At 44.2% G+C, this 18,180-nt stretch overlaps 1 protein-coding gene across 4 annotated transcripts in view; it reads right to left on the bottom strand.

Annotated features, from left to right (window-relative positions):
* LOC140740153 (cdc42-interacting protein 4 homolog) overlaps positions 1 to 18,180 on the bottom strand; it is a 170,874-nt gene continuing 152,694 nt past the window's right edge. For all 4 annotated transcript variants that reach the window (XM_073069118.1, XM_073069119.1, XM_073069121.1 and 1 more), the window contains 3 exons: positions 12,672 to 12,790; positions 8,451 to 8,587; positions 1 to 1,422 (listed from right to left, as the gene is read on the bottom strand). In XM_073069118.1, coding sequence (XP_072925219.1) covers positions 1,268 to 1,422; positions 8,451 to 8,587; positions 12,672 to 12,790 — 411 coding nt within the window. In that variant the 3' untranslated portion in view covers positions 1 to 1,267. The remainder of the gene's footprint in view (positions 1,423 to 8,450; positions 8,588 to 12,671; positions 12,791 to 18,180) is intronic.

Genomic DNA, 18,180 nt, shown 5'->3' with positions numbered 1-18,180 from the left:
TCAGTTGGAACAGTATTTTATTACAGTATTAGATTCGTGCAGGAAAACAACCAGGTTACTGTCCTATTGTAATGTGAAGCGCTTTATAGGTCTACAACATCATAAATGCTCCATTACCATATATTTTCCGCCATGGTTTAACAAATGGGCTACATTCTGGACAGCATACCAAATACCACAGAAGAACTGCTCAAGTTAGGACCCCACAGGTTAGCGTCAGGGCTCAAAATATCCGCCCTCAGTTCACTTCTGACTTATAACAATTCATTGATTTGTTTCTTGTAATAATATACACTTAAAAGACCAATAATTGGCAAACATTCAATTTTAGTGAAGTTGCGCTATACAAACGCACAAACAGATATAACCATCCATGCCCCGCCACAGGTTTCCAGAGGCAGCCCAGTACTTACTCCTGCTCTCCCCCAAAAATCCACAGCCTAAACTAGCTGCTAGTGTCGATCATCAGCCCCACCATCTAAGGCATCGTTGGGCAGTGCGCTGAGCTTTGCTCTTCATTTCTAAATTGTTTATGAACCTCTTCTTACCCTTACCCCCACCATCTATCAACCCAAATTGACGCTGGCCCCCATTCACTCGGAGTGAGCCGTAGCCAATTCGCGCCGAGGCCGGGCTCCCTGCAGACTCTGCTGTGTCCAGTTGCTTTTCAGAACGGCCGGCCCACTCCTCACGTGCACGACCAGGCCGCCGCCGTAAAGGAATGTGATGATTTGGAGAGCCAGCTCGCTGCTGCCGGAGTAATTTCATCCGGGTGCCTCAGGCCGTCACACTCCAGGTCATGTTCTGAGTGGCTTTAACCCCGTGCACAGGACTTGACGATTGTACATAAAAGAAATGACAGTCTATGTAAAATATCTATATAAAAGAACGGCCTCAGTGATTTGCAATTAAAAGTCAGGAGCTCATCCCTAAATACAATTATTACTACACAATATGTACATTAGAACTGGATTTACTGTACCAGAATGGAATGCACAAGGCAATAGTCTTCCTAAAGTGAACTGAATGGTCAGAAATGCTCTCCTAATTATGTGCCGAAGATATTACAATGCAACTAAGTGACTCTTAGGTTTTTTTTCCAATGTGAAGACCAGTGATGGTCAAGTAACCCTTGTCCCTCTCCCACTTTTCCAAGGAGCTGCCTGTCCCATTGAATGCTCCATCACAACACCACAATGGTCCAAAGGTGGAAACTGAGCCACTCTGAACCAGAGGGCAAGTCCCAAAGCCACTGACACCAGCTGGCTCACATTCTGCTGAGGGAGATCTTCACGTACGACGTGGGGACGTAGCCTTCCTCGCCGTTGTGCCGCCTGACCCGAGTCCATCCATCCCCCTTGTCCTCCTCGATCAGGTGCAGCACCTCTCCTTCCGCCATTGCAATGGTCCCTTCACTGTTACCTGCAACGATCAAAACAGATCTTCACTCATTATGTCCTTCAATACCAAGCTCAAGCAGGCACCGACCCACGCACTAAAGTTATACTGGCACATGCGTGCAGTGTCACCTCTCCATTCTGTAAACCCTACCCATAATAAAAACACACACAATGATTATCTTTACTGCCAAGTGAAGTAGCAGAAGATTCTTTACAACCCGAGAGTGAAGAAAATGTCTCACACCATCTCGGTGTCAGCTAGGCAGTTGCAAGAACCCACGATGTTGGATAACACATTTTGAAATCCTCGTGAACTTGGTGTACACATCAATATGTAGAGAGTAAAGATAGACTCACTGATGAAAATAGTGCTGTGTGCATAGCTCTCAACACAACCACGTACAAACTGGACATAAATTACATTTGCCATCGCTAGTGCAGCAAAAAGTCTCACTGAGAGTAAAGTGTGTTTATTTCCCTTTCCTTGACCTTTTATAAATATGCACTAAAGCTTTTCACATTTCATGTTCACATTTTTTATTATATATGAGCTACAATAACAATACTATTTAGAAATGATGTTATTTTTTCAATTGTTTTTTTAAAAGATTAATATTGATCATTTTTGAGCAGGTTTCTAAAATGCTTCATTTATTTTGATCTGTCTCTGTTAGCAATGGGAGAGCAATGAATACATGATTTATCCTTATTCCTTAAAAACGTTCATAACGAATGTTACTAATTTATTTCTCACTAACAATATCTGCTCAATATTACTATGGCACGTGAAAGAGTTTTTAGAAGGTTATCGGCAATTTGGGCACACAAACTCAAATATGTTTGCCCCTTTGCACTAGACCTTTCTGCTCTAGAGCTCATAATATTAAAGGCAAGTCCTTGATGGGCCTGTGGTCTAGGGGATAAGATGCTAAGAAACTATTTCCATTGTTGGGAGAATCCAGAGAAACGGGAGATATTGAGCTTTCCCCCATTGCAGTTACCCAAGACCATTCAGCAGAGTCAAGTTTATTGTCATGTGCACAAGAACAGTGACACACAGATATAATGAAAAAACCTGCTTGCAGCCGCATCAGATTCAAAACACACTGAACATAATTTATACGTGACGGTGATCAACGAGATTGTGCGAAACTAGGCACGTAAGTGAAGTAAGGGCCTCGAGCATGGATGTGGCGTCCTAGCTGTAAGCCAGCACACAAGCCAGGGCAGTCGATACTGAGAGCGAGCTGTTGCCCATGAAGCAGGCTCCCCCCACTACACACAACTGATGAATCCAAAGGAGCAGCAGAGACTGATATACTTTGGCACCAGCAGCTGCCAGAGAGCCTTCCCCATAAGCAGGTATAGCCGCAGGGAGGTTTGAGATAACTTCCCTTTTCCCTGATGAACTGCCAACCAAGGCTGACAAGCCCCATCTGCCCAAAGTGCTCAGCTTTCCCCGTCCCCTTCTCCCATCATTAAAACCGGTTCTGCTGTGCTTAGTAGCTAAACCACACAGGAGCTCGACTTGGTGTCAGTGGCTATTTAAGACGCACACTATGGCAGCAAGACATCAGTGGTTTAAAAAAAAGCACATCACAGGGTGTGCATGAGATGGTCTGTGATGTGGTGGGATTAGGGCTGTGCAGGTCGGTTCAAGAACCTGATGGTTGCAGGCAATTAGCTGTGTCTGAACAGATTCTGGTTCAGATTTATTTACCGCATGTACGTCGAACCATAGAGTGAAATGGGTCACTTGCGTTAACAGCCAACACACCCACCCAAGGATGTGCTGGGCTGGGGGCACCAACATGGCATGTCCACAATGCTCAGCAGATTAAACCTGGTCGTGCATCGTCTGCCTGACTGCAGGAGTGAGACGAGGGCACGACCAGGACAGAGGAGATCCTGGACAATAGATGCTGCCTTCTCGAGGCAGTCCCTCGTGCAGATGATCTCAATGGTGGGAGGGCTGTGCCAGTGAAGGGCCAGGCTGCATCCAGTATTCAGTGCATTTCTGAGGCTTGGAAATGCCATACCAGGCCATGACACAACCCACAAAGAATGTCATCGATAGTGCACCCGCAGAAAATTAGAAAGCAGAGGTGTTGTCTCATCTTCTTCATGATTGCATCTATGTACCATGCCCAGGGCAGGCCACTTGAAGTGTTAACGTCCAGGAATTGGAAGCTGCTGACTCTCTCCACCTCCAGCTCACTAATGAGAATGAGCATGTACATTCCCAACTTCCCCTTTGTGAAGTCAATGGTACGGTTGTTACTGCAGCATCACTCAACGAGATGTCCTGTACGATGTTCAGATTTAGATTCTGACTTACTTATCGCATTTTATTTCCAGGAGCATAGGAGATGTGAGAGAGGTATACAAAATTATGAGGGACATAGATAGAGTAAATGCAAGCGGGCTTTTTCCACTGAGGTTGGGTGAGACTAGACTAAAGGCTATGGGCTAAGGGTCAAAGGTGAAATGTTCAAGGGGAACTAATTCTCTCAAAAGTTGGTGAGAGTTGGGAACAAGCTGACAACGGTAAAGGTAAACGTGGCTCCGATTGCAGCACTTATGAGAAGCTTGGAGAGGTACGTGGATGGGAGGGGCACGGAGGGCTGTGGTGGTGGGACGAGGCAGACGAACAGTTCGGCATGGACTAGACGGGCGAAAGGCCTGTTTCTGTGTGGTAGTGCTCTATGACTATGACACATGCATCAGGATACAGTGAAATGTGTCATTTGCATTAGCAACCAAGGATGGGCTGGGGGCAGCCCACATTTCAGTGCCAACTTAGCATGCCCCCAACCTTCAGCAAAACAACACACAGCTAAACCAGCACCTTTCCACCCTCTCATCCATCCACACAGGCCTCCAACCCCAGGACCCAACTAAGCCAGCATACACTCAATGGCCTCTTTATTAGGTACACCTACGTACCTTCTCATTAATGCAAATATTTAATTAGCCAATCATGTCGCAGCAACTCAATGCATAAAAGCATGCAGACATGGTCAAGAGGTTCAGTTGTTGTTCAGACCATCAGAATGGGGAAGAAATGTGATCTAAGCGACTTTAAGCAGATTAATTGTTGGTGCCAGATGGGGCAGTTTGAGTATCTTCTGGGATTCTCATGCACTAAAGTCTCTAGAGCTTACAGAGAATGGTGCAAGAAACAAAGAATAAGACATCCAGTGAGTGGCAGTTTTGTGGGCAAAAATGCCTTGTAAATGAGTGAGGTCAGAAGAGAATGGCCAGATTGGTTAAAGCTGACAGGAAAGTACCAGTAACTCAAAAGGTCACGCATTACAACAGCAGTGTGCAGAGAACAATTTCTGAATGCCCAACAGGTCGAACCTCGAAGTGGATGGGCTACAGCAGCAGAACCACATTGGGTTCCACTCCTCTACCTTATAAAATGGCCACGGAGCGTCTACTGCCCACCTGTAATTACCCTCAGGGTGGGTGCGAATTGCCCCCTGAAACAGCTACAGTCCTCCTGAAGATGCTCACGCTGCACTGTTGAATTGCGGGATTTAGATACAACAGCAATGAAGGGCAAGCACTTCATGTCCATCGCCAACATTGGTGTCTTGGCCAACAACAAGTGGTGTTGGCAGAATTGTGAATGGCACTGGAGTGGTGCCTACCCGCACAGTCACGGGTATGACGAGAGCAGAGCGAGGGGCTCCATACACAGTCCTGAGGTATACCAACCTCAGGCTTCTGGTGAGGTTTGAGGGAACTGGAGGGTGTTTGTAACCTGGCACTCACTGCCTGAGAAGCAGAGGAGACTGAGGCTTCCACAACATTTGAAGGGGTTTTGAGTTTCCAATGCATCGTTGGGTACGGAGCAAGAATTTTCTCCTCATTAACATGCTCAAAACACCGGCAAAACTCAGCAAGTCAGGCAGCATCTATGCAGGGAAAATTTTCCAGCATCTACAGTCCCTCTGGTTTCTCTGAGTTTCTACCTCATCACTGCTGATAATTGGGATTAATCTAGTACTGACACAACGGGCTAAAAAGCTAATTTCTGCACAATAGGACTCTACAATCAAAGGACAGTATTTCTGAATTTTAGGGGTTATGCTCTTAAAACAGTGATGAGGATGACAGGATGAGAGACATGAAAGATCTGTGAATACTGGAAAATATTCCTTCCGTGGATGCTGTCCAACTGTTGAGTTCCTCCAGTGTTTTCAGTGTTTGTGCTGACAAGGAGAAAATGCTCCTCTTGGAAAGTTCTAAATCCTTGGAATTCCCTAGTCGGTAAGCTGGGAAGCCAAAAGGCTGATTTTCAAACAGACACTTGTAGGGGAGAACAGGATTGCTGGAACTGGCAGGAAGGAAAGTTGCAGCCATGAATTTAATAAATGGAAGAGCATCTGAAGGCTGAACGGCCTATTCCTCTTCCTATTTCTTGTTATGAATGAACAATAAACCCATGAACACTACCTCACTATTTTTGCTCTTTTTATTGCACTACTTATTTGATTTTTGTAATATACAGTAGACTCTGGTTAATTGGGCCATCAGTTAATCGGAGCAGCACTTCCTTGGGATAACTCTTAATGAAAAGAAAACAGTCGGATTCCTTTTGTTTACTTGGGACAGTAAGCCACTTAACTGGGGCAGGAGACTGTTGCCAAACAGTTTCTAACTAGTGTCAGATGCAGTTAAACATGACACCGTGCTTACAGAGAAGAAATTAAAAAGTTTAGTGTGTGCTTGTATTCAAAAAGCAGATATTTTTTGTCACTGATAGTTGCCTAGAAATAAGTAGTGAGACAATTCAGAACTGTTTTGCTTACTGCAGTTTCAAGCATTCAGGCTTGGAGGTGGCAGAAATGGCCGAGAGTAAAAATGAAACAATTTCTCCACTTCAACAAGTTAGGTATTACGGAGAATTTGAAGGTATTGACAATCACCTTGAACGTTACAATGAAAATGAAGATTTGGAGGATTCAATTGTCAAATAAATTGTATGAAGGCAGATGACTATCTGCACTAGGTGTCTGCACTGATTTTGTTCATTTACAGTCAATCAAAAGAAGACAGCAGCATACACTGGATGAATTCCTCTGTCAATTATTAGGAACTAGTACCCAGTTTCATAGTACTGTAATAGTATTAGTAGCGTTCTAATTTTTTCTGTATTTAATTTAAATACATAATTTGTTACTCAGTTAAGACGTAGTTTGTCTTTTTATACCTTTTTAACTATTTCTATGAAACTTTAGCTAATTGGGGCAACTGCTTAGTTGGGCCACAGTGTACTGGTCCCGATATGCTCCAATTACCGGAATCCACTGAACATTTTGTATTACTTATTGCAATTTCTAGTACATTTTATGTATTGTACTGCTGCCATTAAACATCACCTTTCATGACCTATGTCAGTATAATAAATACGAATCTGATTATATTCTATTGCCTGAGTTCTGCTGTTATTAAAACTTAAGTATCAATGCCTGTAACAAAATTACTGGACTGGAAAAATGATCCAGGGACAAGAGTTTTATCACCATCTCTGCCGCAAGATGATTTAATTGAGTAAATTCCAAAGCCGGGGTGGAGACACAAGAGGCAGCAGTGCTAAAATCTGGAGCAACAAACAATCTGCTGGAGGAACTCAGAAGGTCAAGTGGCATATGTGGAAGGAAGGGAATTGTTGATATTTCTGGCCAAAATCCTGCACCAGGACCTGGTACCTATACACATCAGGATGTTGCATACACACACACAAGCAGGAACAGTAGTAATGACACAATAGTAGTAATGATACAATCACGCGGGTTGGATAACATACTCTCCGAAGGGATTGTCCACTGGGGTCCTCAGTTGGCAGTAGAGGCAACTCCAGGATCCAAATATTATTCCTTTAAGAGAGAATGCCTGTGCGTATCTTTGTTTAAAGTTGGGAGGCTGATGCATGGGCAGCCGCCATACTGCCCTTGACAGACCAGGGTCAGGATCGAGTGGCATGTAATGCAAGATGACTGGGGACCTTTCACTGCCATTGTGACAAGCCAACGTCATCCACCAGCTCCACCACTTTGTCTGGAACCTCCCCCTTGACCTCACCGTCATGGCTGACCCTACCAGGAGCTAAACTCCAGACAACACTGCTCTTGGGATCTCAGGAACACAAGCCTCCCACAACAAGCTGATAAGCCTCCGAGAAGGGCATGTGCACACACACTTAGACTTGTTTAATTAGGATGGAGAGGCATTATTTTTCTAGTCGTTTTCTTATAGTTTAACTTTCCTATGCTACCTTGTTTTAAAAAAAAATAAACCTGTGATCAGCGCGCTGGGTCAAGGACTGGAGGTCTGCCCGGGTGTGTGAATGGATGGGAAAGGGGCTCGTCTTGCTGTTGTGTTATTTTGCTGTTGCTCTATGAAACACCGTGGACATGCTGTGTTGGCAACGGAAGCACAGCAACACTTTAGCACATCCTTTGGGATGCTGGTTGTTAACGTATTTCACTGTATGCTTCAATGTGCTGTACATGCGATAAACAAATCTGGATCTGTTCAGTGGTTCCCACATTCTCAGCAGAAGTGACTGATTCTAACAGTTACGAGAAGTTTGGATAGGTACGTGGTTGGGAAGGGCTAAGGAGGGCTGTGGTCCAGGTGCAGGTTGATGGAACTAGTCAGATTAAGAGTTTGACACAGATTAGACAGGTGAAGGGCCTGTTTCTGGGCTGTGGCATTCTCTGACTCCATAACTCGAAACCTCCCAGTAACTGCTGTAGAGCTGATTCTGTATTTCTCTAAAAGCCTCTCAGATTTTCTGCAGGCAGGTGTCATGCCACTTGAATCTGCCTATTTTCTAGATTAATTTTTATCTCCAGTCTGAGTAAGAGACAGCCATGACTTATTTGAATTTGTGCCTGCAACATTTAATAAAATGATCGTAACCACCACATTCTAAGCCTCATTCTTGACTTCCAAAGAACCTTGGATCAATATCACTGGATCTAAGACACTAAAGCACACATGAACATACACACACCCAATCTTGCCAGCTCTTACCGTCGAATGGATACAGGGCAGTCGAGCTTCCTATGGGCTGAATGATGTCGTCCACTTCAAAATCATCAAATTCTGAGAGGGTTGGAGGCTGTGGCAGAGGCTCCTGCCCACTATCATCAGAGTAGGTTGTATCCGGACTGGTTCAAGGAGAGAAAGAAAATTAATTTATAGATATCTGATCTTTTGAAAACAATATGGTTTCTTGGTTGTGAATCAGTAGGTGGCACACACATACATTTATCAGAAGATTCATAGAGTCAGAGGAGGGAAACAAGCCCTTCAGCCCAAATTGTCAATGTCGACCGCACAACCTATATAGGGTAATCCCACTTACTTGTGTCTGGCCCATATCCCTCTTAAACCCCTGCTATCCATGTACTTGTCTAAATGTCTCCCCTGCTATCAATGACCTCAGTCACTGCATCGTAAACACTTTAAAATCCTTTTTCTAATGCACAAAACATACTGGTATTTATGTATTTATGCTCATTTTATTCCATCTCTGTACTTCTAACTTTATTTTTTGATATAATTCTTTATTGTGTTATTGTTGAATTTTTTTTGCTGCATGTAGTGCCATAACACTGTCACACCACAGCAATTTCCTGATGCAGTGGATTCGGTTAATTGGAACACATTGGGACTAGTACATTTTGGCCCAATTAGCTAAAGTTTCATGGAAATAGTTAAAAAGGTATAAAAAGGATAAACTACTATTTATTAGTTCCAATGGTTTAGATGGGGCAGAGTTTGTTAAGTGCGTCCAGGTCAGATTTCTGTCACAGTATGTTGACAGGCCGACTGGGGGAATGCCATACTAGATCTAGTATTAGGTAACGAACTGGGTCAGGTCACAGATCTCTCAGTGGGTGAGCATCTAGGGGACAGTGACCACCGCTCCCTGGCCTTTAACATTATCATGGAGAAGGATAGAATCAGAGAGGACAGGAAAATTTTTAATTGGGGAAGGGCAAATTATGAGGCTATAAGGCTAGAACTTATGGGTGTGAATTGGGATGATGTTTTTGCAGGGAAATGTACTATGGACATGTGGTTGATGTTTAGGGATCTCTTGCAGGATGTTAGGCATAAATTTGTCCCGGTGAGGAAGATAAAGAATGGTAGGGTGAAGGAACCATGGGTGACAGGTGAAGTGGAAAATCTAGTCAGGTGGAAGAAGGCAGCATACATGAGGTTTAGGAAGCAAGGATCAGATGGGTCTATTGAGGAATATAGGGTAGCAAGAAAGGAGCTTAAGAAGGGGCTGAGGAGAGCAAGAAGGGGACATGAGAAGGCCTTGGCAAGTAGGGTAAAGGAAAACCCCAAAGCATTCTTCAATTATGTGAAGAACAAAAGGTTGACAGGAGTGAAGATAGGACTGATTAGAGATAAAGGTGGGAAGATGTGCCTGGAGGCTGTGGAAGTGAGCGAGGTCCTCAAATGAATACTTCTCTTCGGTATTCACCACTGAGAGGGAACTTGATGACGGTGAGGACAATATGAGTGAGGTTGATGTTCTGGAGCATGTTGATATTAAGGGAGAAGAGGTGTTGGATTTTTTAAAATACATTAGGACGGACAGGTCCCCAGGACCTGACAGAATATTCCCCACGTTGCTCCACGAGGCAAGGGAAGGGATTGCTGAGCCTCTGCCTAGGATCTTTATGTCCTCATTGTCCATGGGAATGGTACCAGAGGATTGGAGGGAGGCGAATGTTGTCCCCTTGTTCAAAAAAGGTAGTAGGGATAGTCCGGGTAATTATAGACCAGTGAGTCTTACGTCTGTGGTGGGAAAGCTGTTGGAAAAGATTCTTAGAGATAGAATCTATGGACATTTTGAGAATCATGGTCTGATCAGGGACAGTCAGCATGGCTTTGTGAAGGGCAGATTGTGTCTAACAAGCCTGATAGAGTTCTTTGAGGAGGTGACCAGGCATATAGATGAGGGTAGTGCAGTGGATGTGATCTACATGGATTTTAGTAAGGCATTTGACAAGGTACCACATGGTAGGTTTATTCAGAAAGTTAGAAGACATGGGATCCAGGGAAGTTTGGCCAGGTGGATTCAGAATTGGCTTGCCTGCAGAAAGCAGAGAAGGGAGTACATTCAGATTGGAGGGTTGTGACTAGTGGTGTCCCACAAGGATCGGTTCTGGGACCTCTACTTTTCGTGATTTTTATTAACGACCTGGATGTCGGGGTAGAACGGTGGGTTGGCAAGTTTGCAGACGACACAAAGGTTTGGTGGTGTTGTGGATAGTGTTGAGGATTGTCGAAGATTGCAGAGAGACATTGATAGGATGCAGAAGTGGGCTGAGAAGTGGCAGATGGAGTTCAACCCGGAGAAGTGTGAGGTGGTACACTTTGGAAGGACAAACTCCAAGGCAGAGTACAAAGTAAATGGTAGGATACCTGGGAGTGTGGAGGAGCAGAGGGATCTGGGGGTACATGTCCACAGATCCCTGAAAGTTGCCTCACAGGTAGATAGGGTAGTTAAGAAAGCTTATGGAGTGTTAGTTTTCATAAGTCGAGGGATAGAGTTTAAGAGTCGCGGGGTAATGATGCAGCTCTATAAAACTCTGGTTATGCCACACTTGGAGTAATGTGTCCAGTTCTGGTCGCCTCACTATAGGAAGGATGTGGAAGCATTGGAAAGGGTACAGAGGAGATTTACCAGGATGCTGCCTTGTTTAGAGAGTATGTATTATGATCAGAGATTATGGGAGCTAAGGCTTCTCTCTGGAGAGAAGGAGGATGAGAGGAGACATGATAGACGTATACAAAATATTAAGAGGAATAGATAGATTGGACAGCCAGTGCCTCTTCCCCAGGGCACCACTGCTCAATACAAGAGGACATGGCTTTAAGGTAAGGGGAGGGAAGTTCAAGGGGGATATTAGAGGAAGGCTTTTCACTCAGAGAGTGGTTGGTGCGTGGAATGCACTGCCTGAGTCTGTGGTGGAGGCAGACACACTAGTGAAATTTAAGAGACTACTAGACAGGTATATGGAGGAATTTAAGGTGGAGGGTTATATGGGAGGCAGGGTTTAAGGATCGGCACAACATTGTGGGCCGAAGGGCCTGTACTGTGCTGTATTGTTCTATGTTCTAATAATTAAATAACAAATTATGTACTTAAATGAAAGACAAAACAAATTAGAACACTACAATACTAGAGTTCCTTGTGGTTTTTGATGGAAAAATTCATCCAGGGTACAGTATTTATGCCATTGGGTTCTTTTGATTGACTGTAAATGGACAAAATCAGTGCAGCACCTAGTGCAGATAATGAGCTGCCTTCATACAATGTATTCAACAACTTTATCCGCCTAATCTTCATTTTCATTGTAACATTCAAGATGATTGTTGACACCTTCAAAGTCTTCATAGTTGCTAATTTGTTGAAGTAGTGAAATTGTTTCATTTTCACTCCCAGCCATTTCTGGCATCTCCAAACCTGGATGCTTGAAACTGTGGTAAGCAAAACACTTACTGCTTACTTCTCGATTTCTATCAGTGACAAAACACACACACAATTAACACTAATTTACAAACTGCTCACTCTAAGCACGGTGTAGCATCTAACGACCATGCAAGCGCATGAGACTGACACTAGTTAGAAACTGTGGCAACAGAATCCTGTCCCAGTTAAGCTGCATAGCGTGCCAAATTTAAAAAATGGAATTCCGGCCACTTTCTCGATTAGTTTTTGTTCTTTAAGAGTTATCCCAAATAAGTGGCCAATTAACCAATAGCCTAATTAACCGGAATCGTCTGTACACGTGAATAAAATTGATCCTGATCCTGAACTGAACATTTTATTTACCTCTACCACTTCCTCTGGCAGCTCATTCCATTAACCCACCACCATGTTTGTGAAAACCCTGCTCCTCAAGGACCCCATACATTTTCCCCCCTCCCACCCTAAATTTAGGTCCCCTCAGTCTAGACTCCATTAAAGCTGGGGACTCAATCACTTTAGCTTTGCACCTCATGTTTCTGTAAACCTCTGTGAGGTAATGCGTCCAAGGAAACCAGCCTCAGTCCACCCAACTCTCCTTGTAAGTCAAGGCCACCAGCCCAAGCAACAACCTCGTGAACCTTATCTGTACCCACTTCAGCTGAATTAGATGCTTCCTACATCATACAAATCTCTAAGCTAACATTCCTGTGGAGGTTAAGTTACTTTTTCCGGCGGAGTGATCTGTGGAACTCACTCACCTTTCCTTTTCGTGTGACCCGTTGTTGTTCAAGGAGGGTGACCGGTCACAGTGGGGGATGTACTGTACACAGCTTTCACTTCTTGAAACAACCTTCCCTTCAGCATCTGTCAGCCACGACTTGGAACACAACAAACAATTTGCTGTAAGTCAACATTCCTCCTCTGCTGGGGAATTCATTTCTCCATCTCCCTTTAACACCTTCCCTCCCTCGCTCCCTCCATTTTCCACAACCAAAGAAGGATAAAAGGTTTCAGGAGCCCAGCCAATACTGCACAGAGAAGCCCTCTGCCTGCAGTGGACTTGATCGCTTCATCAGTGACGAAGTGTTTTGAGAGGCTGGTAATAAAACATATCAGCTCCTGCCTCAGTGGCAATTTGGATCCGCTCAAGTTTGCTTACCAGACCAACAGGTCCACAGCAGATGCCATCTCATTGGCTCTTCACACACCCCTGGAACATCTAAACAGCAAAGATGCATACATCAGGATGCTCTGTATCAATTACAGCTCAGCATTTAATACCATCATCCCCTCAAAACTAATCAATAAGTTCCAAGACCTTGATCTCAATACTTCCTTGTGCAATTGGGGATCCGGGATTTTCTCACTGTAGATCCAGATCAGTTCGGGTTGATAGATAGATAGATAGATAGATAGATATTTTATTCATCCCCATGGGGAAATTCAACTTTTTTTCCAATGTCCCATACACTTGTTGTAGCAAAACTAATTACATACAATACTTAACTCAGTAAAAAATATGATATGCATCTAAATCACCATCTCAAAAAGCATTAATAATAGCTTTTAAAAAGTTCTGGCAACATCTCCTCCGTGATCTCCATCAACACAGGTGCACCACAAGGCTGTGTGCTTAGCCCCCTGCTCTACTCACTTCACACTATGACTGCATGGCTTAGCACAGCTACAATACCATATTCAAGTTTGCTAATGACACCACTGGTGTGGGCAGAAACGAAGATGGTGATGAATCAGCATGTAGGAGGGAGACTGAAAATCTGGCTGAGTGTTGTCATAACAACAGCCTCTCACTCAATGTCAGCGAGACCAAGAGACCGATTGTAGACTTCAAGAGAAGGAAACCAGAGGTCCCTGAGCCAGTCCTCGTTGGAGGATCAGAGGTGGAGAGCGTTAGCATCTTTAAATTCCTGGGTGTTACTATTCCAGAGGACCTGTCCTGGACCCAGTACATAAGTGCAATTGCAAAAAGAGCATGGTAGCACCTCTACTTCCTTAGGTTTCTGTGGAGATTCAGCATGACATCTAAAACTTTGACAAACATCTACAGATGTGCAGTGGAGAGTGTATAGACTTGACTGCATCAAGGCCTGGTATGGAAACACCAATGCCTTTGAATGGAAACTCAATAGCCAGGCTTACTACAATTTACAAGGAAACTCAGTCATCAACTCCGTCCAGCATTAGTCACCTTTTGTGTAACCAGAATAACAGAGCAGCAACCCGACAAAACCAATCCCTGAACTACCAGACCATCCAGACCAACAAGGTCTGCTACTGTTATTCACTGTACCCCAGGGACCATTCCAGTCTGGAACTCCCTGCCGCCACACACTAAATCTGCCGCTGATAGTAAAACTTCAAGTCGCTGCTCTTAAACACCGTAATTTAAATTACAACTGCATGCACGAGGGACAGCATAGCCCAGTGGCGGCAGTTGGAGCAGTATGGACAAGACAAGACAAAAGGTAGTGGATTCAGCCCAGTACATCATGGGTAAAGCCTTCCAAACGAGTGAGCACATCTACACGAAATATTGTTGTAGGAAAACAGCATCCACCATCAGAGATCCTCAGCACCCAGGCCATGCTCTTTTCTTGCTGCTGCCATCAGGTAGCAGGTAAAAGAAGCCTCACGACTCGCGCCACCAGGTTCACGAACAGGTACAATAAGGCTCTTGAACAAAGGGGTTAACTACAATCACTTTCCCATTCATTGAGATGTTCTCACAACCAATAACCTCACTTTAAGGATTCTTTATCTCATATCTCATATTCTCGTTACTTATTGCTATTTATATTTTCATTTGCACAGTTGATGTCTTCTGCACTCTAACTGATCTTTCAGATTTGCTGATTGTGCCCGCAGGAAAATTAATTTCAGAGTTGTATATGGTGACATATATGTACTTCAATAATAAAATTTACTTTGAACTTTGAAGACCAGGAATCCTTTAGTCACAAACACACTAAATGCTGGAGGAGCTCAGCAGGTTAGTCAGTATCTTTGGAGAGGAATTAGCCGACAACATCAGGCCTAGATCCTTTAGCAGTACTAGAAAGGAAGGGTTGGCGTGGTGGGGGGTGGCAGAAGCCAGAATAAAAACGTAGGGGCGAGGGGAAGGAGTACAAAGTTCAAAGTACATCCACGTCACACATACAACCCTGAGATTCTTTCTCTGCAGACATTCTTAGCTAATCTATAGACTGTAATTATAATCAGGATCTGTAAACTATAAATTTAAAAAAAGCTTTGACCAGCAGCCAATTCAGCATCAGAAGTTTGGAGGGGTGGGGACTTCAATCAGGTTCACTACCCGAGGAAAAAAGGCAGCAGCATGTCACGGCAGTGAGAAAGAGCTTTGACCAGCAACCGATCGGCGTTTGGGATTGATTACTAAGATCAAATTATAGGAAGGCAGGAGCAAGTGCAGCAGCTGTCGTCTGAGTGGACGTAGACTGGTGATTTTGAGGCTTTAGCTCTTCGAGGCTTCAACGACGAGAGGCTTCTCTCAGAGAAAACAGAGGAAAGAAAAGCTCAAGTTTTTTTTTTCTTCTCTTCTTTATATCTGCTCAGCTAGGACGTTAGAGATGCCAGGCAGGAGAGTGAAATGCTGCTCTTGCGGGATGTGGGAAGGCAGGGAGACCTCCAGTGTCCCTGACGATTACAAATGTGAGAAGTGCATCCAGCTGTAGCTTCTAATAATCTGTGTTAAGGAGTTGGAGTCGGAACTAGATGAACTCCACATCTGAGGGGGTATTAGATAGGACATATGGAGAGGTAGCTACACCCAAGGTGACAGTCAGGAAGGGAAATGAGCCAAGGAGCCAGTGCAGAGAACCCTGTCGTCAACCCCCTCAACAGTTTGGAAACTGTCTGGGGTGGGGGGAGGGGTGGAAATGACTAACAGAGGAAAGTCGCAGTGGTTGGGTCACTGCCTCTGAGACTCAGGAGGGAAGTGGGGGGAGAAGAGGTGCACTGTGGTGATAGGGGGCTTGTTAGATAGGGGAACGGACAGGAGGTTCTGTGGGCGAGAATGAAATTCCCAGATAGTATGTTGCCTCTTAGCTGCCAGGGTCTTGGATATCTCAGACTGAGCCCTCAGCATTCTTAAGTGGGAGGGTGAAAAGCCAGAAGTCGTAGTCCATGTCAGTACCAATGACATGGGTGGGGCGAGTGACAAGGTTCTGTATAGGGAGTTCAGGGAGTTAGGTGATAAGTTAAAGGACAGGACCCCCAGGGTTGTGATCTCAGGATTCCTACCCGTGGCACAAGCTAGTGAGGCCACAATTAGGAAGATTATACAGTTAAATATGTGGCTAAGGAGTTAGTGTAGGAGGGAGGGCATAGGATTTTTGGAGCATTGGGCTCATTTCCAGGGAAGGTCTTGAGCTCCCTATATTTCAACGCAAGAAGTATCATAGGAAAGGCAGATAACAGTGCTGAAGATGAGGTTGCTGGTTTACCAACAGCGGCAACGTATAGTGAGGAGAGGCTGTTGATAGGGCAAAATTCCAATCAACAAGATGAGCTGCAATGTAAAAGGCGGACAAAATCGAAAAGGGTGAATACAGGAAGGGTGTTATATGTGAATGTGCACAGTATGCAGAGCAAGGTCGATGAGCCTGCAGCACGATTACAGATTGGCAGGTATGATGTTGCAGGCATCACTGAATCATGGCTGAAAGATTATAGCTGGGAGCTTAATGTCCAAGGATACACACTGTATCAAAAAGACAGGCAGGAAAGGAAAGAGGGGGTCGTGTTGCTCTGCTGGTAAAAAATTAAATCAAAGCATTAGATAGAGGTGACATAGGGTCAGAAGGTGTGATAGAGCTAAGGAACTGCGAGGGTAAAAAGACCCTGATGGGAGTTGTATACAGACCCCCAAACAGTAGTAAGGACGTGGCCTACAAATTACAACGGAAGATAGAAAATGCATGCTAAAAGGGCAATGTTACAATAGTCATGGGGGACTTCAATATGCAGGTAGATTGGGAAATTCAAGTTGGTGCTGGATTCCAGGAGGGGGGAATATTTAGATTTCCTAGGAGATGGCTTTTTAGAGCAGCTCATGGTTGAGCCCACTAGAGGATGCTGTACAATGAACCAGAATTGATTACAGAGCTTAAGGTAAATTTAGATGCATCAGTATTACAGTGGAGAAAAGGGTATTATAGAGGCATGAGAGAGGATTCGGCTAGAACTGACTGGAAAAGAACACTGGCAGGGATGACGGCAGAGCAGCGATGGCTGGAATTGCTGAAAGCAATTCGGAAGGCGCAGAATATATACATCCCAAAGAGGAAGAAGTATTCTAAGGGAAAGATGACACAACCGTGGCTAACAAGAGTCGTCGAAGCCAACATAAAAAACAAAGAGAAGGCATGTAAAAGAGCAAAAATTAGTGGGAAGTTAGAGAATTGGGAAGCTTTTCAAAACCCAGAGAAGGCAACTAAATATGTCATTAAGAAGGTAAAGATGGAATATGAAAGTAAGCTAGCCAATAATATTCGAGAGGATACCAAAAGTTTCTTCAAACAATTGAAGTATAAGAGAGGCAAGAGTGGATATCAGACCACTAGAAAACTACGCTGGAAAGATAGTAATGGGGGCAATGAAATAGTGAACAAATTGAATAAGGAGTTTGCATTAGTTTCACTGTGGAAGTACTAGCAGAATGGTAGAAGTTCCAGGTGTCAGGGGCATGAAGTGTGTGAGGTTACCATAATCAGAGAGAAGGTTCTGGGAATCTAAAAGGTCTAAGGTCACCTGGACCAGATGGTGTACACCCCAGTTTTGAAAGAGGTGGCTGCAGAGATCGTGGAGGCATTCATAATGATCTTTCAAGAATCACTAGATTCTGGAATGGCTCCAGAAGACTGGAAAATTGCAAATGTCACTCCACTCTTCAAGAAGGGAGAGAGGCAGAAGAAAGGAAATGATAAGGCAGTTAGTCTGACCTCAGTGGTTGGAAAGATGTTGGAGTCAATTATCAAGGATGAGACGAGGTCTCAGGGCACTTGGAGGTACACGATAAAATAGGCTAGTTGGCATGGTTTCCTCAAGGGAAAATCTTGCCTGACAAATCTGTTGGTATTTTTTGAGAAAATAACAAACAGGATAGACAAAGGAGAATCCGTTGATGGTTGCACTTGGATTTTCAGAAGGCCTTTGACAAGGTTCCACACATGAGGCTCCTTAACAAACTATAAGCCCATGATATTACAGGAAAGATTCTTGTATGGA

The sequence above is a fragment of the Hemitrygon akajei genome, chromosome 16 (genome assembly GCF_048418815.1).
Source record: "Hemitrygon akajei chromosome 16, sHemAka1.3, whole genome shotgun sequence".
Lineage (NCBI taxonomy): Eukaryota > Metazoa > Chordata > Chondrichthyes > Myliobatiformes > Dasyatidae > Hemitrygon > Hemitrygon akajei.
The sequence above is the reverse complement of the archived record's forward strand: the minus strand, read 5'-3'. Positions and strand labels throughout refer to the sequence as shown.